This window comes from Platalea leucorodia (assembly GCF_965183815.1).
Source record: "Platalea leucorodia genome assembly, chromosome: 1".
In the NCBI taxonomy this organism is placed as follows: domain Eukaryota; kingdom Metazoa; phylum Chordata; class Aves; order Pelecaniformes; family Threskiornithidae; genus Platalea; species Platalea leucorodia.
Window position 1 is genome coordinate 20,983,947 of NC_138823.1, and position 20,491 is coordinate 21,004,437.

At 35.6% G+C, this 20,491-nt stretch overlaps 1 protein-coding gene across 3 annotated transcripts in view; it reads right to left on the reverse strand.

Moving 5' to 3' along the window:
* Nucleotides 1-20,491, reverse strand: part of OXR1 (oxidation resistance 1) — a gene marked incomplete at its 5' end in the record, with an annotated part of 88,407 nt that overhangs the window by 21,832 nt on the left and 46,084 nt on the right. For all 3 annotated transcript variants that reach the window (XM_082326684.1, XM_082326683.1, XM_082326682.1), the window contains 2 exons: nt 14,524-14,686; nt 17,893-18,061. In XM_082326684.1, the coding sequence (XP_082182810.1) occupies nt 14,524-14,686; nt 17,893-18,061 (332 nt within the window). The remainder of the gene's footprint in view (nt 1-14,523; nt 14,687-17,892; nt 18,062-20,491) is intronic.

Genomic DNA, 20,491 nt, shown 5'->3' on the forward strand with positions numbered 1-20,491 from the left:
AGATCTGTAGCAGCATTACCAACAAAACCCAGCTGTCTAGGCCCAGCTGATTTATCTTGCAATAATTTAAGGAAGTCCCAGCACTAGCAAGCAGAGAAACTAGAAGTTCAGTTGCCAAAACCACAGCACCTGATGCCTGACCTCAAGCTGCCACCCCAGGAGAAGGCAGGCTGAGCAAGGTTACGTCTCAGTTCTGACACTGCCATGCACAGATCCTCTCCAGTATGACGCGAAAGTACTGTACATGCTTAGAAGTAGGTAATTGAATCACAGCCCAGTGTGGAAATATTTGTCTCTTTTTCATCAGGAAAAAGCATGAACTAAGGACAGACCATTAAAAACACACAGAGAAAATATAAGCTTCTACTACTCATTTGTTTTCTTTAAACTTATAATCAACCTTTTCAAATGTTCATCTGCTACTGTAATTTGACTGTGTTTGTAGTGAGGCCTAATATTTCACAATTATTAAAAATGTAAACAATCCAGCACCTAATAATTAAAGGGAAGATCTAGTCGAGGTATGATGCATAAACCCCCTAATTATTTAGGACAGTGAGTATGACAAATATCTATCATCAAGGAAAGGCTCTAGGCTTAGTGATCAGTGTAAGAAAGTACTGGATTGCACTCTTGTTTTTTTATTTTCAAAGAGATTCAGATCATCAGTTCACTCTTTATTGCTCTAAAACAAAACTTAGTACGGTAAGTTGACTTTAAAAAGATCTTTGCAGCAGTGTTATTGGATTGATGCAACCTTGCAGTTCTGGCATCCACAGGGACAAAGTATAAGTTCTCATCTTTCCAATGTAAGCCCCTATTATATCTCCATAATAGCCAAAGAACTACAGCCATTAGCTTACCAACTACAGTTAACCAACAAATCAAGAACCTCAGAAGTTGTGCAAGTCTCAAACCATTCAAGCTATTAAAACCAACACCACTTTAATTCCCTTTGCATAATATCTTAAGAATATAAAAGCTAAAGATAAATTTTCGTTGGTTTTGTCCCCTTGGCTATGCTGCCTAGAAGCTCCGCAAAGCATTTGGGGCAGGACAAGCATTCCCAAAGAAGGCAATCCACCTTTTGTTCTCTTGCACTGTCTGATGTCTTTTGTCTAAAGTGCTTTGACAGAAGAATGGTTGCCAGCATTTTTGACATTCTAGAAACTGACTGGCATCTCTTCTGTTGCAGGACAATAAAGGGACACAGTAAATACCAAACATTTATTAAAAAAAGTGGGAAACCAACATTACTGGCTTTTTGAAGGGGGAGCCTAATACCTTGATTAGTTACTAAGATTTTGATTTTATTTTTATTCTGGAAAAGTCTCGAACCCCTACAATGGTCAGCCCAAATTTACTCTATCACCATGAAAATAACAAAGGCCTTTCCAGTAAATAATCCAGGGCAACTTAGTTGCTTCAAGCAAGTATTCTTGTTTTATTATATCACTCCATTTGGTCCAGCAATTATGTTATTTCATATTAGATGGGTTTTCATCCACATTTCAGAACAACCACTAATGAAACATTTAGTCGAAAATTTGTACTTTATATATGCTGCCAGTCTTTTTCACATGCTTCCCACTTTGTCTTGCATAACACAGAAATAATGGCACCAATATTCCTTCCCTCTTTTCTGTAAGAAGGTTACACTTGCACATTAGCTTTATGATCATTCATTGAAGGAAAAAAGGGAACTTCAAGAATAGAGCATGTCTTGTCGACATAGCAACATTTTAAAAATATTCCCATCTGTAGATACTTCTATACCCTGTTTTCTGATTTGACTTGTTTTACACATTAAAATAATCTGTTCTCTACCTCTCTCACAGCAAAGACTATTCTCATACAGTTTTCTTCAGTTCGACCTCTCCTTAAGAGCTGGTAACTATTGCTTTTATTAGCATAGTTACACTCTGGCTAAAATGAAGTGTTGGTCCTAAGGGAAATAATTATAACAAGGGATACTACTTGTTTAATTAGCTGGGCAAAATATATCTATATATGTAGATATATAGATATATATTAAAGAACACATTCTTGGTAAACTTCAGATACCTTTTACACTGCTACAGGGTATGCTCAATTTGTATTTGAGTTAATTCAGGAATGACATCACCATTCTATATTCCATTGCCACAGGGGAAAATTAAAAGCCTATTATTTCAAAAATATTTTGTTAGTTAGGAACACATGTTTACAGAACCAGTTGTTGCCACATGACAATTTGACATTCTGCAAGTAACCTGGCTACAAGTAAAGACCAAAATAAAACCCAAAGTCAACCAAAACCCAGAGCTCTGTAACTCTTTTAAAGACAGTAAAAAGCCTGTCACAGGCAGTGTGAATGAAAAATATCTTCCAGATCTACCAGCTGGTAAAAGCACAACAAATATACTGTCAGGATCACTTCCTCCCTATCCCCAAGATATTACTGTTTTGCAAGGCTCACTGAGAACCATTTCCTTTACATACTATTACAAATTTAAGTCTTCTTGGGGAAAACAACACTGAAAAAATGCCACAGTTACTTTCATAAATATAATAAACTGTAAGAACAGTGGTACTGGTCCCCCCTTCATTATGAATGTGAGAGCGGGACTACAGCATACTCATCTCCAACAATTTAGAAGTATTAACAGACCTTCATATGGCTGAATGACTTCTGAGAAGGTATAATCAAATGGTAACTCAGGAGATTTACAGTTCTCTAATTAAATGCCAGTGCAAACTACTGTTCACAGTATTTAGCTATAAATGACATTTTTGTTGAAACAATGGATTACTCCAAAGAAAAGAAAAAAAACACCCTAAAACTGTTGAACCCCTTGATGCTCCAAGTAGTTTCTCTTATCTAATGCCAATGGAATACCAGCAATTAGGTTATGCACCTAAAAGTAATGAAAATTTGCGAGTTAGCACCCTGTTTCCACATTCAAAATTTAAACTTCCAGAAACTGTCTCTGCACCACAACATTACAAGAATGCAATAACAGAAATGAACATACTACACTGAAAATTACCAGAGCGTATTTATGATTAACTGGCTGGTGCTTTCTTCCCTTCTTCCCATACCAGAGACGAGACATTTCCCTTCTAAAAATAAAATGAAGCTAAAAAAGGTATTAAAGAAAAAAAAGAAAAAAAAAAAATCATTCAAAGCTGTTTGAAAGCATTCTCTGTACCTGCTGTCAGTTCCAGGCACAGGCAGAGCCCCACGACGGTGACAGGATAGTTTGCTGGATGCACACATTTGACTGACATGGCAGGGAGCAAATGAACGAGTGTACAGTAGGGGGATGTATCGCAAATGGTGACGGTACAGAAGAAGAAAGGTTTCCTGTATTCAAGTGCGGTTGCAGAGCACTAGTTTGTTAAAAAGGCTAAAATATTTAAAGATACAGAACTTAATTTTTCTTATACAATACTGAAGAATACAAAAAAAAACCCCAAGAACTGCTTGCAATATTCTGTTACACTATAATTGTTCATAAACAAGTTCTAATGGTAACAAATTTGCACTCAATATTAAAATAATAGTTTGTCTTCCTTATGTTGGCAACTGTATTTAAACCCTGTCCGTTATTTCTTAGAGTTCAGAATCAGTTAAAAAAGTGGTCAGTAAAGTTTTTTAAAAAAATATTCTTTTTAAAAAAGGTTTTAAAGTATTCAGAAACTGCTAACCTCACAGCATTTTCAGTTTTGTAAGCTACAAGAAGAAAATGCATCCTTTTGTCTATAAGCTAAACTTGCCGTATGGGTTAAATGCTAGCCCCAGCAATAAAGTATTTTTGGAATCATGATTTGATTAAGGAAGGATGTTTATTTAAACAGGCGTGTGTTTAAACAGGTGTGTGCAACAGTAATATGTTTGAGACAAATTTGAGATAAATAAATTTGAGAATTTCCTTGTAGTAGCACTGGGAGGCTTCCCCCCCGCCCCCCCCCGCTCCTCCCAAAGCACCCAGTGCTCTGAGTCCTGAGTAAAAGTATTAAATAGTCCAGGGCAGTGGCAGGCAGCAACACAACAACATTAAACCATTGCTCTCTCGTGCTGTTGCATTATGATCTAAAAGCCAAGATGCCCAAGTACAGAAAACCAGTACCAGAACGTGTACTTACCGCTACTGTAGCCCTGTGCACTGGAACACCTCACCTTGCATTAGTATCTAACTCAAATGTTTTTCTTTTCAGTAAAAGCTTCCTCAGGAGCTGGTAGCTCTAAAAATCAATTTGTTCCAACTTATGAGAAATATTAAGGTGGCGAGTAAGAACACTTTTCTCACTGGGACATTGAAAGCTGGGATTTAGGAAACTCAAAATATACAATAATACACTAGATACACAGTCAAATGTTGTAAGATTCAAACAATAAATGATATGCCCATTTATTTGATTTTTTTAAAAAAATAATATGCAAGCTAATACTGAGGTAAGAGAAGAACAAAAAAATAGACAACCTTAACACTGTTTCAAATGAGAAAATTATAACCAACATAAAAAAGCAAATACGAGCTACAATCTCTCCCACCCCCCGGCAAAGTCTGGCAACTCTTAGAGGAGTGGAGAGTATGCAAAAAAACCTATTTCGAACTATCTCTGGACACGCAACTTCTAAGCCAAAAGGCAAAAGCTAGCCACACAACTAACTCCCCCACAGCCTATTCTAGCAACCTTCCCCGCCCCCCCCCCCCCCGCCATTTTTTTCCCCTCAGAAAAAAAACACATTCTTCCCTAACACTAGCCAATACACTGTTCCTCCAAAACTGGGGGAGGAAGAAAAGAATCTGGGCCATCACACCATTTTTTTTTTCTAGAACATTTAATCTTAAACAATTCAAACAACTTACGTGGATGTTTTTAGCTTCTCTCTAAACAAAACTGGCTCCTCCCAGAGCTCCTCAAGAGGATTTGAAAAACTTGCTCAAAAGAAAAGAGCGCAACAAATGTCTGTGTTAGATCTGACAACTGGCTTTTTCATGTAATTATAGTTGCAAAGTTGAATGGGAATAAATGCACTAGTAACTCTATCGGACCTCCTGCCAGTCTGTTTTGATGTTCAGTCTTCCAGCAGCAGCAGCTCCCACCAGCTAATAGCTGCCCTGCAGCTGGGAGCATCTGCTGGAGGGGGTGGGCGGGTGGAAAGCAGGTCAGGAGAGCCTGAGCACCACCACGAAACAGCGAAGTCCGACAAGTGGGAAAAGCTTTCTCTTGTGACTGACCTCCACCCCAGCCCTTTAACAGTCTTTTTTCCAAATTGGTGGAAGATATATTTCTATTAAGCCAGAGAAAGAAGCCCACACAAGAAGCTTGACCCCAGGAGCATCCCCTAATTAAAGATAAATAAAATAAACTGCCCTTTTATTCTTTTGTGCATTTGCGGGTTGTATTACTGATCTGTTAATTTGAATCAGAACCTCATCTCTTGTTGCTAGTTAATATATGCCTTGCCGTGTAAGTTCTTAACTAAAAAGATTCTAGAGAGGAATACCGGCTCAGACCCGACCTATGTGCACAACAGCAGCACACACTTCAGAGTGTCCACCTATTCGCTGCCTAGACAACAGAGCAAAACGAAACATATCTAATTACACTCAATGATAATCTTGTTATTGTCATTGTTAGTTTGCAACCAAGTTAAATATCTCCACACAATCAATGTTCAAGGCAGAAGCACATGGTCTTTTCAGTAATTGTTATTCATGATGATGTTTTTTCTAATAAACTGATCTGTCTTAAAAAATATTGAAAAGCAGCAGCAGAGAAAAAGGAGAGTGCCAACAAATACAGGTACAACTTATGAAATGTTTTATTTTCACTCCAAATAAATTATCTATTTATACCTTTTGCAATACCAGATTTAAAGTTATCAGCTGATAACATCTCATAACCTAGGTACGGGTTAGCAAGTACAATAACTCTCCATAAACTTGTGTAGGAAGACTGGATACTGGGTGTGCAAGAACATCTTTGCCGTTTGGTCAGATGGCATTATTCTCTTTCCCCTAGTAGCTAACACAGTTCCTGATACCACAGCGATAGAAAAGTTGTGATGTTGAATTCTACAATCCCTATATTCAATATGCATGCTTTTTGATCGATATTACATTAGTAAAAAGTAATTCATTTCCCTGCTTCTTCCCTCTTACAGGAGGGGATACTGGGGGGCAGGGAGGGCATAATTACTCAGTTTTCTTTAGAACTTGCACATGAAGCGGCCGTGTAGGTGACCAGGTTTTGTGAGGAAAAGCCACAAGTGTGGTGCACTGAAGATAAGCATCCCCGAGCATCTCCTGAGAAGATTATATGAGGCATATGTACAAAATAAGATTGTTCTCAGAATTTAATACTCCGGTTTCAGAAGCAGCCCTGAAAATTGAGAAAAACATAAATCACAGGAACCAGATTGTGTAACTCGAGTGCCTCAGTGCAATTCATAAGTCATTTGCATTTTTGACTGATGAGAAGAAAGCTTGTTTTTATGCTGTTGTATTGGTTTGCCTGGGAACAAACAAATCAATAAGCAATGACATTAGTTTCACTTTCAGTAGCCTATCTACTTGTTAGAATGTATTTTTAGAGATGAGATTGCTATTTAATTACATCTAACAGGCATGTTTCACAGATTATAACAAAAACTCCCATCAAAGAGCCCAAAAGAAAAAACTGAAAGCTGCCTCAAGTAGTGTTTAAAATAGCATAGTTTCGCTACCCATTAGTATAATATGACAGAAACCAAGTCTAGAATTATAAACTCTTATAAGTCTTATAATATTTAAAAATTTAGAATAGCATTTTACAGCTCTGATAAGAGATGTACATTCTGTATGTTTACTCCTTGTATTATAGTTTCAGGATATAAGTTGCCAAGAACTTCAAGATTAGGAAGACACCTAATTTAGATGCTCAGGCCACCTAAATTGTCATCTTTGGAAGGAATCCCACTAGGTGAAAGGAAGGCAGTTTCGTATTTTGATGACATAAGGCACACAAAAGTCAGCTGAATTAAGGTCTGGTTTATCTTTAATAAAATAATATCTTTAATAAAAGCAGACAAGTTCTATTTGGTACAAAAAGCCTTTCAGATGACTAAGGAAAGAGTGCCAAGTTCAGGAGTAATGAACTTAAAATACAATTAAAAAATAATAATAATAATAAAAATCAGGTACTGGCTCCTAAGCATAACTACTACTTTGCCTTCTAGAACAACCGGATCTTTGTAATAGTTGTTTCAGGTGAAGCTAACATGGGATTACAGTTAACTGAGCTCTGATCCCTTCCCCCTTTCCTGCTACAAGGAACACACTAAACAGTACAAAAGCCACCTCCTGTGGTATCCAGTACAACACGGACTGGCACAGCTGCTTAGTTGGCCGATAATGTTTCCATGAGAAAGGAAGTCTAATTCGAGAAGTCATCCTTTGTTTCCTTTCAGCAGCTTAGGGGAAGGGGAAAAAAAAGCAGCATTTTTCCATCCACAAAATTTTCCTCACGATTTTCAAAGGTACGCTGAAAGCCATCAAGAGTCTCAAAAGCACAAGCTTTTTAGTTGAATGATTCTGCTTCAACTTTTAGCAGAGGGACTGCCCCAGTTCTCTCTATTAGATACATGAAACAATCATCAGTTACAATTCTACATTCATGATTCTAACCATAGGACAGCTCCAAGTAGTGAAAACATCTGAATTTCACTTACAAGTTATAAATATATTCCAAATAGATTGAATAGAGAAAATAAATAGAGCAAAGCAAGAAATATCCCATGCATGAAGTTTAGAGAGCACAATATTTGCTCAAGTTAATTGAAAAAGCAAGAATGACAGTTACCAGTCTCTACAAAAGGACACTGCATTATGTTAATGGCACCAGACTCTCTCCTCAATCACAATAAATTAACAGAAACATTTCTAGTACTGCACATGGCTGCTGAAATTCAAGAGACTCATCTTCCAGTACAAGAGCAAAGCCCATTAAACATGCTTGTTAACGCACAGCAACACATGCATAGTGACACATCCAATTTCTTAACAGACAATGCATGATGTAAAAAGCGAACAATGATCTAGCTTGTATATCCAATATACTATAATAAAGAGACAACCTTTCAAGACGCACATTGGAAAAATATTCTTATTTTGAGGACTGTTAATGTGGTGCATCTTTCATTCAAGAACCCTACAACTTCCAGGCTTCCTCTTCTCTCTGCTGATCCACTATTATCCAGCTTGTCATACAGCATTATGATTGTACCGCATTTTAAAATATGTGAGACACAACAAGCAGCTGTTTCACTAGCATCCAGGCACTGAAGCATAGAGAATGGAAGCAAATTTATAGAAAAACATGATTAAGAATACAAAAACTTGAGACAGCAGTGCATACTGAAACTGGAATGCCTCTTTTAATACAGAAGTAGGTTACAGTCCAGATCCTACGAAGAACTTAAGCACCTATGTCCAATACTCCAATCTTGAAAAACTTTCTTCAGATGCTACCTGACCAGGAAACATAATCACTGTTTGTGACCTTGATGTTTCTACAAATACACAAAAATAGAATTTCAGGACACTCCAGAAGTTACAGTTTTGTTAATGTTGAAATGTTGACTGTCTAACTCAAATACCGTTTCACGAAGGCAGAACTTCATTTGCAACTATCGGCTTGATCTAGTAAACATTTTCAAACCATGTCTAAAGTTCCAACTGAAATTCAGTTTGACAAGTGAGTTACTACAGAGTACTGCTTTCCAGAACTATTGTATCTATATTTTCTACGAAAATTTAATACGCAAAACCAAAAGGTAATGATTATGAAATGCAAGTCCAGAACATGACCCAGAGAATCTGGGAAAAATAATTTGCAAATATTTATCAACTCATGCTTCGTTTGGAAGTTAACCTCTAGATAGCTTTAAATCAATCCGATTCTCTGTATTTTCCAAACAATTGAAAAGCTAATGGAAACAATAAAACAGATGAGCTTCCAACTACTTTAAGACCAGCTTGCAGGTCCTAAGACAAGAAATTTCCTGTTTTCAAGTATCTTGTGGATGACTATTTAGATTTATGGGGACCTGAAGTATGACTCAATCCTGAATAACAATAATACCCTGAACAGCAATAAATAAGATCAAATGACAGGGGGGGGGGGGGGGGGGGGGAAGAATCAACACTTTAAATATTTAAGTTTTAAATATTATTTTAAGTTTTAAATATTATTTTAGTACAGAGCAATTCTTCTGTTTCCTTAACAGATTTCAGGTTTAAATTGGAACTCATTTCCTTAACCAATTTCTTCACAAGTGCCCAAGATGAAATTTCTTTAATGCCTCTGAAACATTTAGCTGTGGCCACACTCAGTAATTATATTGTTTTTGCATCAATACTCTGATGACCAGATATCTGATCCATGCAGCACAAATCCTGTATTTCCAATATATATGTTGCATGATGATAAAGACACTTAACAGCTGCAGTACCTTAAATAGATATTGTTTTGATTGTTCTAGATTCCAATCTGGAATCTAAAGCTAGATTAGCAGTCTAAATCAATAAGCCTTTATGACATACAGAAATAAAAAGTGTATTTATACACATACAGTCAATATAACAGTGCAGCCCAGTTTTCCAGCTCCCTATCAAAAAAGTTGACTACTTAAAGAACACAACAGACCAGGTCCCTTTATTGTTCAAGGAATGTATTAATTTTGAGAATTAGCTTCACAGACCAGCAGATGAAGCATTAAATAAGCAAATTAAGGTTTTCTGATCTCTCCAATTTCTTTTCCTTCTCCCCCTCCTCCCCCAAGAGACCAACTAGTCCTTTAATTAGATACAAATAGAAGGTGCAAAAATTTTATGATAAAACTCACATGGGAAAGCATAAATTGCGTCACTTCTCCTTTATGCACTAATTTTTCTTACTCAAGTACTCGTTTCCATTGTTTTCCCTCTAATGCCCTCCTCCCTGTGCTGAATTGTTAGAGCACAGCAATTTCCTTTCTATCTGGCATTATTAAAACTGTAAAAACTTTGCTTGGAAAATTAGTTTCAGTTGTCCTTCCTCCCCAGATATGGTAAACTGATTCTCTAAAGATTTTAATGCATTATTTACACGTGCATGCTAACCTCTGTAGAAAAATATTTGAGCTTATCAGCACACTTTATGTGCACACAAGTTCAGTGGAAAGTTGATTTACCTCATTTAACTCTATACTAGATCCCTGATACAGTTAATGACATTTTACATGAATACTTGTCTTCCACGTCTTTTTTTCTCCAATGGTCAACTTCAAAATGCCACTTGTCACTTCATATAGCAACAGCAGTGGAAACTAGCCCATCAAGGTTTTACAATCCGTTTTAGGAAAACAACAGTAGAATAACTGGATAATTGGAATTTCTAGGACTCAGGAATCACAGAGATATCACTTCCCACTCCCACCTCTTTTAAAAAAAAAAAGTGCAGATTTTTTTTCCTGAATTAAAAAAGTTAGAGTCTGTAAGAAAGGTTATACAAAATAATGCATACTGGGCAGCACTTCTCTCTTCAAGTTGTTCTATGACCAAGTGTGGTTCATAATTTGTGCTCTGATCTGTTGGAATTTTGTTTGTTTGGTTTTGGTTTTTTAAAATATACAACATATATGCAATGGAATAACATTTATCCTTTACAGGGAATGTCAACAACACTCCAAAAAGCAATCTTTTATGCAGCTATAAGAAACTATTAGCAGTTATTATATAGAAACAGGAAACAGTTGTGTTACTTGAAAACTCATTTCTCAACCAGGATTTGGAGACTGTAGGAGAATTCAAGCAGTTTTTCCTTTTCACTCATCTTAAACTTCATAAAACCAATCCTATTAGCAGTGCTTGAGGACCCATCCCTGCTTTCAAATACTATGGTACCATGCCTTTACCAACACCAGGTGACAACTCCTTAAGGCTTTCCATCTGTGGTACTAATTGGCACCAAAATGTTAATGCATCAGCAACTACCTAACAGCAAGCACCTTAACACTACATCATTAATTTCTACACACATTACTATATACACAACTTGAACTTAAAAAGGAAACAAAATTAGACCATAAAGCACCGACGGAAGTTGTTTCCAAGGCACTGCACAACAGGAACAGTCAGCTTGCTGTCAAATCTTGCCATGTTTAGATGCAAGTACAGAATATGCTTTGGAGAAAGTATTTGTTTATCAACACATGAGTTTCTAAACAGTATTAATTATTTGTGCTAACAGATAAAGAAAGTCATTAGCACTTGAACTTATACACACTAATTAATAAAAAGAATACCATGGTATATATACTTTATATCCCCAAGGCTCAGTAGAGATGGTAAAAAAAAAAAAAAAAAAAAAAAGAGAACCACAACAAAAAAAACCAACCAACCAAACCAACCAAAAACCCCCACACAACCCAAAACGCCCTCTTCCTTGGAATATGCCCATTCTCTTAAGTATAAGAAGGTAAAAAAGAGAAATTGGAGGAAAACGGATGGGGATAACACCACCACGAACCTAGCAGAACAGTTTCATTTCTTACATAATTTATAAAATAAAATTCTTGTCTATTCATTTCTAGTGGACACCAGAGAGAAGTTTTTAGCATGGACTGATCTTATGTGAAGGAGTATCCTTTTTAGAGAGCTTTGCCAATGGGACAGGCAGAGGCCTCTCAGGAAGGCAGATACTGAGGAACATCATCAGCAACAGGAGCTACAAGGTACCCTACACAGGCTCTGTTTTAAACTCTGAGGAACTGACAACTATCAGTCACCTTTACTGATGATAATGTTAGATAGTAGTAGATTCATGGTTATTTCTAGTAGGTCAGTTATCTATTACGTGTGTAGCATATAATACAAAGAATCAGCTAAAGGAGTCCCTGGATTTCTTTTTTTTTTTTTTTTTGGACACTTCATACAGTGCCATGTTTGATCAAACCAGTGTTTAACATGACAGCAGGATTCTTGATCTCTTTGCCACTAGATCAGCTGAGATTACATCTATAGGATTACTTCAGGGAAAAGGCTGATAGGAAATATACGCTCTATACAGGTAGAAGAAGAAAGCATAAGCAGATGAAAAATTGGAGTAAGTTCAAAGTAAGATTCAGTTAATAAACCTGTACACCAACCCCTCCTACTTGTTTTATATGTTACTGATCTTTGCTTTTGCTTGTTCCTTCTTCCCATAATAGCTTTTCCACTAAAATGCACTGTACTTCCTTTAAGTCTCTTGATAAAAAGCTGCAGCTGAATGTGTTTACATAGGACTATCAAAGAAGGAAAAGCTGTCTCAGAGCACCACACCTGGGTTACCCATTAATCCTCTTCCCTGTTTCTCCAGTTTTAAGATATTGTACAGTGATAGCAGAGAACACTTTTTGGAAAAGAAAGCTACTCCACTAGCTTCCTCTTTCGGTAAATGAACAGTACTTCATGCTGCATTTGTACATCAAGATTTCACTTTCCATTTCCCTTCCACCCTAAGTTTCCCATCACTGTGTTCTGAAGAAGGCAGCCTATTTTTCATCCTAATACCCACAAAAAGGTTTCAATGATACTGTTCACCTGCCATCTTAGATTACACCTGGATCAAGAGCTGACAGAGAAAAAGCTTGTTGGATTGAAGGAAGTAAGTATATTGATTAAAACTAATGACTGAAATTCAATGGGAATAATGGGTATGACAACAACAGCTGCAATTCCCTGTATGTACTGATACTTTCTGGCACATATGTTAAAAGCCACTAAAATGCAGTTGTATGTAATGACAGGTTGAACCATCTGGTACTGTCAAACATATCTGATTAAAAAGTTAATTTTTAACAGCTTTCAGATTTGTGCTAGAAGTCAGTTATAAGAAGTCACATTACTCAAGTTAAAATGCACAGAAGACCACATTAGCATATTCCTTGTACTTGCATAACATCTTTTTTTAAAAAAAGTCATCCATCTCACTAATCACACTAACTTCTAAATCCAGACAATTATTATTCGACAATCTTAAGAGAAACAAACTTGACATAATTTTCACATAACACATATGGAAATAACAATGTTTTTGAAATATGTCTTTTACAATTGTTTCCAGAGGAGACCTAAATAAAGGCTGAAGGCATGACCTCATTCTGTAGTAAATAACTCACAGATTTTAATACATGTAGAAAAAGGACTGCCTCTACTATCTTCAGAAATAACTCCTTAAAAAGTTATAAGATTTAATTCTGAAGAAAAATTTATATTATTTTCTGTAGAAATTATTCTGTAAGTTTTAAAACATCAAATACTTATAAAGGCTTTGAGGAAGAGTCAACACCAAAACACACTGCTAGTAAAAATACTCAAGCAGTATATATGCTGAAAATATTAAGATTCCAAAGACATGCTTTTATGATACTAATTTCAGTGTCTCAAAGCAAAAATGCTCCATGCAAAATCACTGAGCTGCAGAGACAGTGTTTTGTAACCACAGCCTAATACTTCAGCTAAGTAAGCGAGAAGCTTGAAGTCAGAGTTCTACTATGAATCTAAATTTTGGAGGCAAGACGACAACTGTTACCCACAGTTAGACAACTGCAGTTTTTAAAGTTTGGGGTTTTTTTTGTTTTGTTTTTTTTTTTTTTTTTACACTGTACATAAAACAGAAGTATAGACTTCCTTAATTTCAACATGCTCCATTGAGGGGCAGTGGGGAATGGGAAGAAAAAGGAAAAAAATCAGTCTTATAGTCAGAGATTGCAACTGCTGCCCTGAGACTCAAGTTAAACAGTACTGATGGGATACTTCTACAATATATATGACAAGAATCATTAAACTTTTGACTGACACTTGAATGCACAAGACTACAAGTGCTTTAACTGTATGTACACTACAAAACAAAACCATGTAGACATGTAAAGATGTGTCCATAGAAACACAGTGGACACAGATTCACATGGGAGAAATGTGTTTGTTATAAAAAAAAAAAAAATAAAGAGAGAGTTCCAGTTACAATATATTACTAAAATCCATGCAACAGCATCTTAATGTATGAAGAAGTTGTAACTGAGAAGTCAATTACTGGATTGTTGGAAAAACACATCATTAATAGATTAATTTTCCTTTTTTGTTGTCTCATCCCTGTTTTGAGACTTACCAATAAGTATTCAACATTCTAGATACAGGAATAATAAGTAAACTGTCAGTCTACTTGACTGAAAACTAAGTCTGCTTCATCGAAGCTGCAACTTCTTTGCTGTACTCACATTCCTTTCAACTCTGAGATTTAAGTTACAATTTGCTCCATACAAGAACGACTTGCAATCATGAAATGTTGCCCTGAACTGGTGTTAGAGCAAAGCATTAGGATGGCATAAATTAAACATTCATGATCATAGTAAGCAAACTAATAAAGCACATTGCTTTGTTTTTCTTATTGGAAAGTATTTAACACTATTTTAACTATGTTCCTATGAAAGTATTAAAAAACAAAATCTTTGACACTGTCCTTCCTTACCTCCCACTCTTTAGCAGCATCTTCAGTAGTAGATTCTTCACTAGCTTCAGGCTCTTCCTTCTTTTTTACCACTATAAATCCAGGTTCCCGAAGAGATTCCCCAGTATCTTCTGCATATATCTCTGGACTCCACTGAATAAAGAAGACATACAAGTGATCTGTCCTGGAGAAGTGAAATAATGATACAGAAAAGAAAAATGAGGTAAGTTTGTGATCTTTTAGGTCATGTCTAATAATTATGAAGTATTTAAGGTTAAAATGAAAATACTTACTATTTCATGTTTTACTAGATATCAGAGACTTTTGAAAAAAGCTAGTTAGTATTTTTTTTCCTTTTTAATTATACAAAGCTGACACTGGAGGAAAAACAGGAAAGAAGTTGGCAACTGACTAGCTATGTTTTCATATAGAAGTACAGTCCTTCAAGCACTTCTGTCTTGTTGGAAACCTCTGTTTACAATCAAAATAACTGCCAAAATAAAACACTAGAGATTCATATTTTATTTAAAAAGTATTACATAAAAACATAAACAAAACTGGAATTTAAAAATGCCTTCATGTCTGTTTTCCCCACTCCTGAAGAAGAGCTCAACAGTCCCAAGACATGTAACCAAAATTATACAGACTGTGAGAATTACTACAGGTATGAGAAAATAAGGCTGAAAGTGTGCATATATATAGCTTGATCATAAACTACAGACTCTTCTAACTGCAGTACTGCAGTAAGTATCAAGATACAAAAGTTACCTCCTTTTAAGTTATCTGCCACAAATGGCATGGTTCTCCAGTTTGGAAGAACAAAATGCCCAAATTCCCATAAGAAAGTTATTTACAATCCTAATAGATGTCAGCCTATACTGTTTTAATATTTCCTATATGTGCACAGATGGGGCATTTAGAAAAAAAAGGATATGCAATGAATCCACTAGTAGCTTTTCATCACAGGAAAGACAGCTTCAGAGCCAGAGCTTTATAGCTCTGATTACGAAGAGTTTGAATATTCCTTATGTTTCTCTTCAGAGATATTCGCTACAGTGAATCTGCATACTGGAGTAGCATGAAGAACAATATTTGGACTCCCCCCCCGCACCCCCTCCTTACTAAATCCTTGCAAAACTGCATACTGGAAGAACAGCAAAAGATACGGAACAGCAAAGTCTCTCAAAACTGGAGCTATAATTTTGATCTGCCTCTATGCCTAAAAGGATGCAGCACACAGGTGTGTAACAATAGTCTCCGAACAGGGTCAGTTATTCAAAGTCACCCTTGTTAAAACTAAGGTTCCTGGATAACACTGACAAAAGGGAAAAAAAAAAAAAAAAAAAAAAGACAAATCTTTCTCTTACAGTAAGAGAGAATAAAACATTTCAGATGCATAGGGCTAGATAAGTTCTATGACAAAGTCATAACAAGAAGCTGCAGGCTCCTCATGCACTGAATGAGGTATCAATTTTAAAAAAAAGTCTTACAAAAGTAGGAAATTTTTTTTTAAAAATCCTGATTTTAACTTTTTAAGAACTTGAAATTGTGTATAATTATAGCAGTTAAAGTAAATAAAACCTGATGCTTAAGGAACTAAGACAATCCTTCCCAGACCGGCTCATTTGAGATTAAGAACACTGAAATAATGCAAGTTTATCAGATAACTACTTTTTTCTCTTTCTTACCACTAGGTGACAAAGACGACGGGGTTGACACTACATATTTCGACCTATGCAGAGTAGCACTCAGGAAGGTTGACACTGAATTAAGAAAACAGACACCCCACTACCACCACATGCAACTTTTTGTGTAAAAAAAATATAGGACACACATTGGATGGATAAAGAACAGACTACTAATTCCCCATGCAGTTAAAGAGAGAAACCCTTCATAGGTGGAGTAATTTCCAAGGAGATCAGATAGACTGTACACTAAGAACTATTTCTGAAATAGATGATAAATTCTGCCTTATGCTGAAGATAAGTACTTGCTCTGCTACATTAGAAGTGACTGAAAGAGGCAGTGATCATTTTAATTAGCTGACCTAGACATCATTGCCATATGTGAAACATTTATCTGTTTTCAAATTAAATGTGATATGAATAGAACAAGAAAATTTGAGTTGACTGTAACCACAAAAGGTCACCTGGCCAAGACAGGATTAGCTATACCAGAATCAGTGTGACAGACATTTGTCTCAAGAAATTGCATAGTCTCCACGACGTAGGGGTAGCGGGGGTGATGTTTAAAAGCAGGTTAGTGATGCGCTAGCATAGACTTGATTCTCCCTGTTGGAAAACTCAAATAATTTAATGTAATTTCAGTGCATTACACATCTCCATTCACAGTGGACAGGAAAAAAAAAAAAAAAAAAAAAGACTACTGCCTTTCTTGTTGCAGCCAACTTTTAAGTATGAAATGATTTTATGTTTGTAATCAACCTTTTCTCCTTTAGATTAAAGAACCCCACTTACTTCTAATTTTCTTTATATGTTACACTTTCTAGGCATTAATTAGTCTTGCTGCTTTCCTCAGGACTCTCTCCAATTGATCCATATCTGTCCTCAACTGCAGTGCCTCAACTGGACATTCTATGCCATTCAGCTCAAAAGAAAACATGGAAAAGTGACTTGATCATTGTGTGTAGGTATTTAAACAAGATGATAGCTGATAGTTTTTTGTTGTTTTTCTCTTTCTCTTTTCCCCCCCCTCTTCTGACAAGGATACAATAATCTCCAATACCCCCAAAAATCACATTCAACTTGAAAATAAATCACAGTTTCCTAGCAGTAAAGATCATTTAAGAATTCAAGACTTTACCAGTGAGTGAGCATGGACATCTCATGTCTTTGAATCACTGCAACAAACTTAAATATATCTACTGGAAAAAATATCTAAGTTGCTTCCTGGAAAAGCTTTATGTTCCATATAAAAAGATAAGACAAAAGAACCCCCGCTAGCTCTTCTGAACTCAGAGCTCTAAGAAGTAGAGAGAATTTTTAGAAAGTTTCCAAGTAATGGGAAGCACAGATAATGACATTAAAAACTTTGTTGCAGAACTCGCTTCCTTCACCAGACACCACTTACTTGAATCTTTCTTTCATTATTTACTTGCTACAAACACAGGCCTAAATAATACCATGAGAAACTATTGGCTGAACCTACAAGTAACTCAAGTAAATCAGTAAAACTTTAGTATGGTAATGAGGTATTCCAGTGTTAAGTACAAGCCAGTCATCAATATGCTCAGCTGTTGACCCTTTTTTGTGTTGCTTTATAGACACAGTCACTGAAAAATTTTGAATGGAGCAGTAAAAAAAAAAAAAAAAAAACAACCTCGAAGACCTATTGGAAAGTGTTGATTTTTACAGTCTACCTCCTTCTTACCTTTCTTGTGGAACAGCAAACCAGTATTCATGTTTTTTATCCCTCTGTGCATACTGTTGCATTGATGCACTTGCTTGCGAAACAAATGTTTTTCTCATGGGTTTTCCAACCCTGAGACGCAGAAACTTGTGAGACCGATGCCGTCTTTTTTCTTTCGTAAGAGAAGAGCCTATTAGTAAAGAAAAAGTAAGCTATCCACAATGTACAAAAGAACTTAACAAAATTATTAGCCAATTTTGTATTAGGCAATACACGTATATAGGACGTACATATAAATAATAGGAGATGAGGCAACATAGGTAGTAATAATTACCTGTCCTTTTTTTGTTACGTAAATTGCATCAGCAGAATTAACTTCAGAGTACAAAACATTTGAATAATTCTAACATTCATTTCTACTTATGATAGTCTGTCATCCATGCTTGAAAGTATTTTAGAAGGTATTCTCAATGCATATCCCACAACACTGAATTAGACAACCCTCCCACTGTTCAAAAGATACTCCACATACGTGCAAAATATACAGCGTTAAGTAAGTACTTAGGCTCGATTCACATATGTCAAAGCTGTTCATTAGTTACTTTTCATTTAAAAAAGAAGAGCTCTGGCACTACTAATAGAAGACTGAGATGAATTTTAATTTGTTAGCTATATCAAACACTTCAAAAGTATGAACACCACTTCAGGATGAAGTATACTGGATGTTGCGGTACAGCATTTTACCCACTAGTGGTATATTTAATTGAACTAATAGAATTATACGATTACCCTCAAGGTCTGGATTGTCAAGTCAGCACAAGGTAAAGGAAGAAGCCTTCTCAAAATTGTTTCTTTGCTAGATTAATTGTCCAAATCCTAGAACATGAGTTCCAGCCACAAGAGACTTTTTGAAGCAAAGAAAGAAAATGTAAATTTAAGAGTTCTTATGATCAGCTATGACAACAAAGGATTTATCCTACCTCTGGTGTTACCTGTACATACAGGTATGTTCCAATTTTCTAGGACACTCATCTTTTTACAGCTGAAGTTCTCATTCAGTGTCTATGCAGACTACAGATACACTAAGCATAGAAAATATCACCTTCTTGATCTATAAAAAAACTCTACTTATGTTTTCCTCAGTCAGTTTTTCACCATAAAGTTTAGAATAGCATTGTTCCACAAAATCAGTAAGTGTTGAAATGTGAGCCTCCTAATTTTCATTTACAACATTTTAGAATTATAACTGCAGTATACAATATGGTAGAATATGCATGGTCATAATATGCATGACTTGGAAGTATTTTATAAATCTGTAAGCTCAAAGGTAAATTATCAGATAAAAAACAAAACAAAAAAGAACCCAAAATAAACAAAAAACCTGTTTCATAGAACTGGCACATGAACTTTGTGGCAGTGTTAGAGAAGTACTCTTAAAATGATCTGATATTGGGGATTTAGGTCGTTCAGATGCAGCAGTTTAGAACTTCTCTGATCTAGAGCTCAGAGAAGTGGGATTTGTGCCATACCTTAAAAAAAAAAAAAAAAAAAGTAAGATTATAGTTCCAGCTAGCAGAGAGAATGAAAAAAACCAATTTAACCCTGTCCCCAAATCTCAAAAGGACTATTTAAGATGCTTTTTTTCATGTGTTCTCCAATATATTTTTGTATATTTGACAGAGAATTCATCGAAAAAAAAAAATTTAGTACTCGTTATTGTGTCTCATGCTTTTTTTTTTTCCTTTCAATTTCTGCCAATATCCAGCTAGCTAAGCAGCAGACATGTTATCTTTAATGAGATTTCAGCTTGTTTATACACACACAAAACTATAGACCATTACAATTTCTCCAAAGTATCAACTACATCTAGCTTTTATTTCAGTCCAGTAGTTAATATAAGTGTCTGTAAAAATAAAAGAGAATATAAAAGAGTCCTGAGTAATAATAATTAAAAAAAAAAAAAAACAACAAAACAAGGGAGACCTTTTTAGCTATTCTTGTCTACTCAGTTATCAACTTGCATTGCATCACCTGTTCAACATTCAGAACAAATAAATCATTAATTCCAAACCCAGAAACATTTGACCTCTGTGTAGATCAAAAAATTGTAGTTCCCAAAAACCTAGATGCTCAAAACTCCCATAAAAGAGAAGAAATTCAGTTAAGTCCTTGCTATATTCAGGAAATAAAAATACTATCTAGGTAACTTAATGATACAAAACTCAGTGTGACTACTAGAGTTTTAGTCCAATAGACACGATATTAGAAAATGTTTACAGTGTTTCAATTTTTTTAATGACCTAGTGTTTTTAGTGACCTACTGTTAATAGACCTGTCATATTTAGTCTTTGATGACCTTCAAGAGTTAAGCAATAGATCTATGCTTTTATCTTGGCTCTGTTTAAACAACATGCCTGTAGACAAAGCCAGTAGAAGCTTCACCAAATCTATCTAGATTGAGAAATATTAATTCATAATTTACTGTTTTATTTGCATTCTGCTAATACAACATGCAAGAATAACAAACACACAATAATTGCAATTGAAGCCGGACTGAAGTCATTAGCACAAATCTCCAAAAAGTAACCTGTGCTTTTTTTTTTTTTATTTTTTTCCTTCT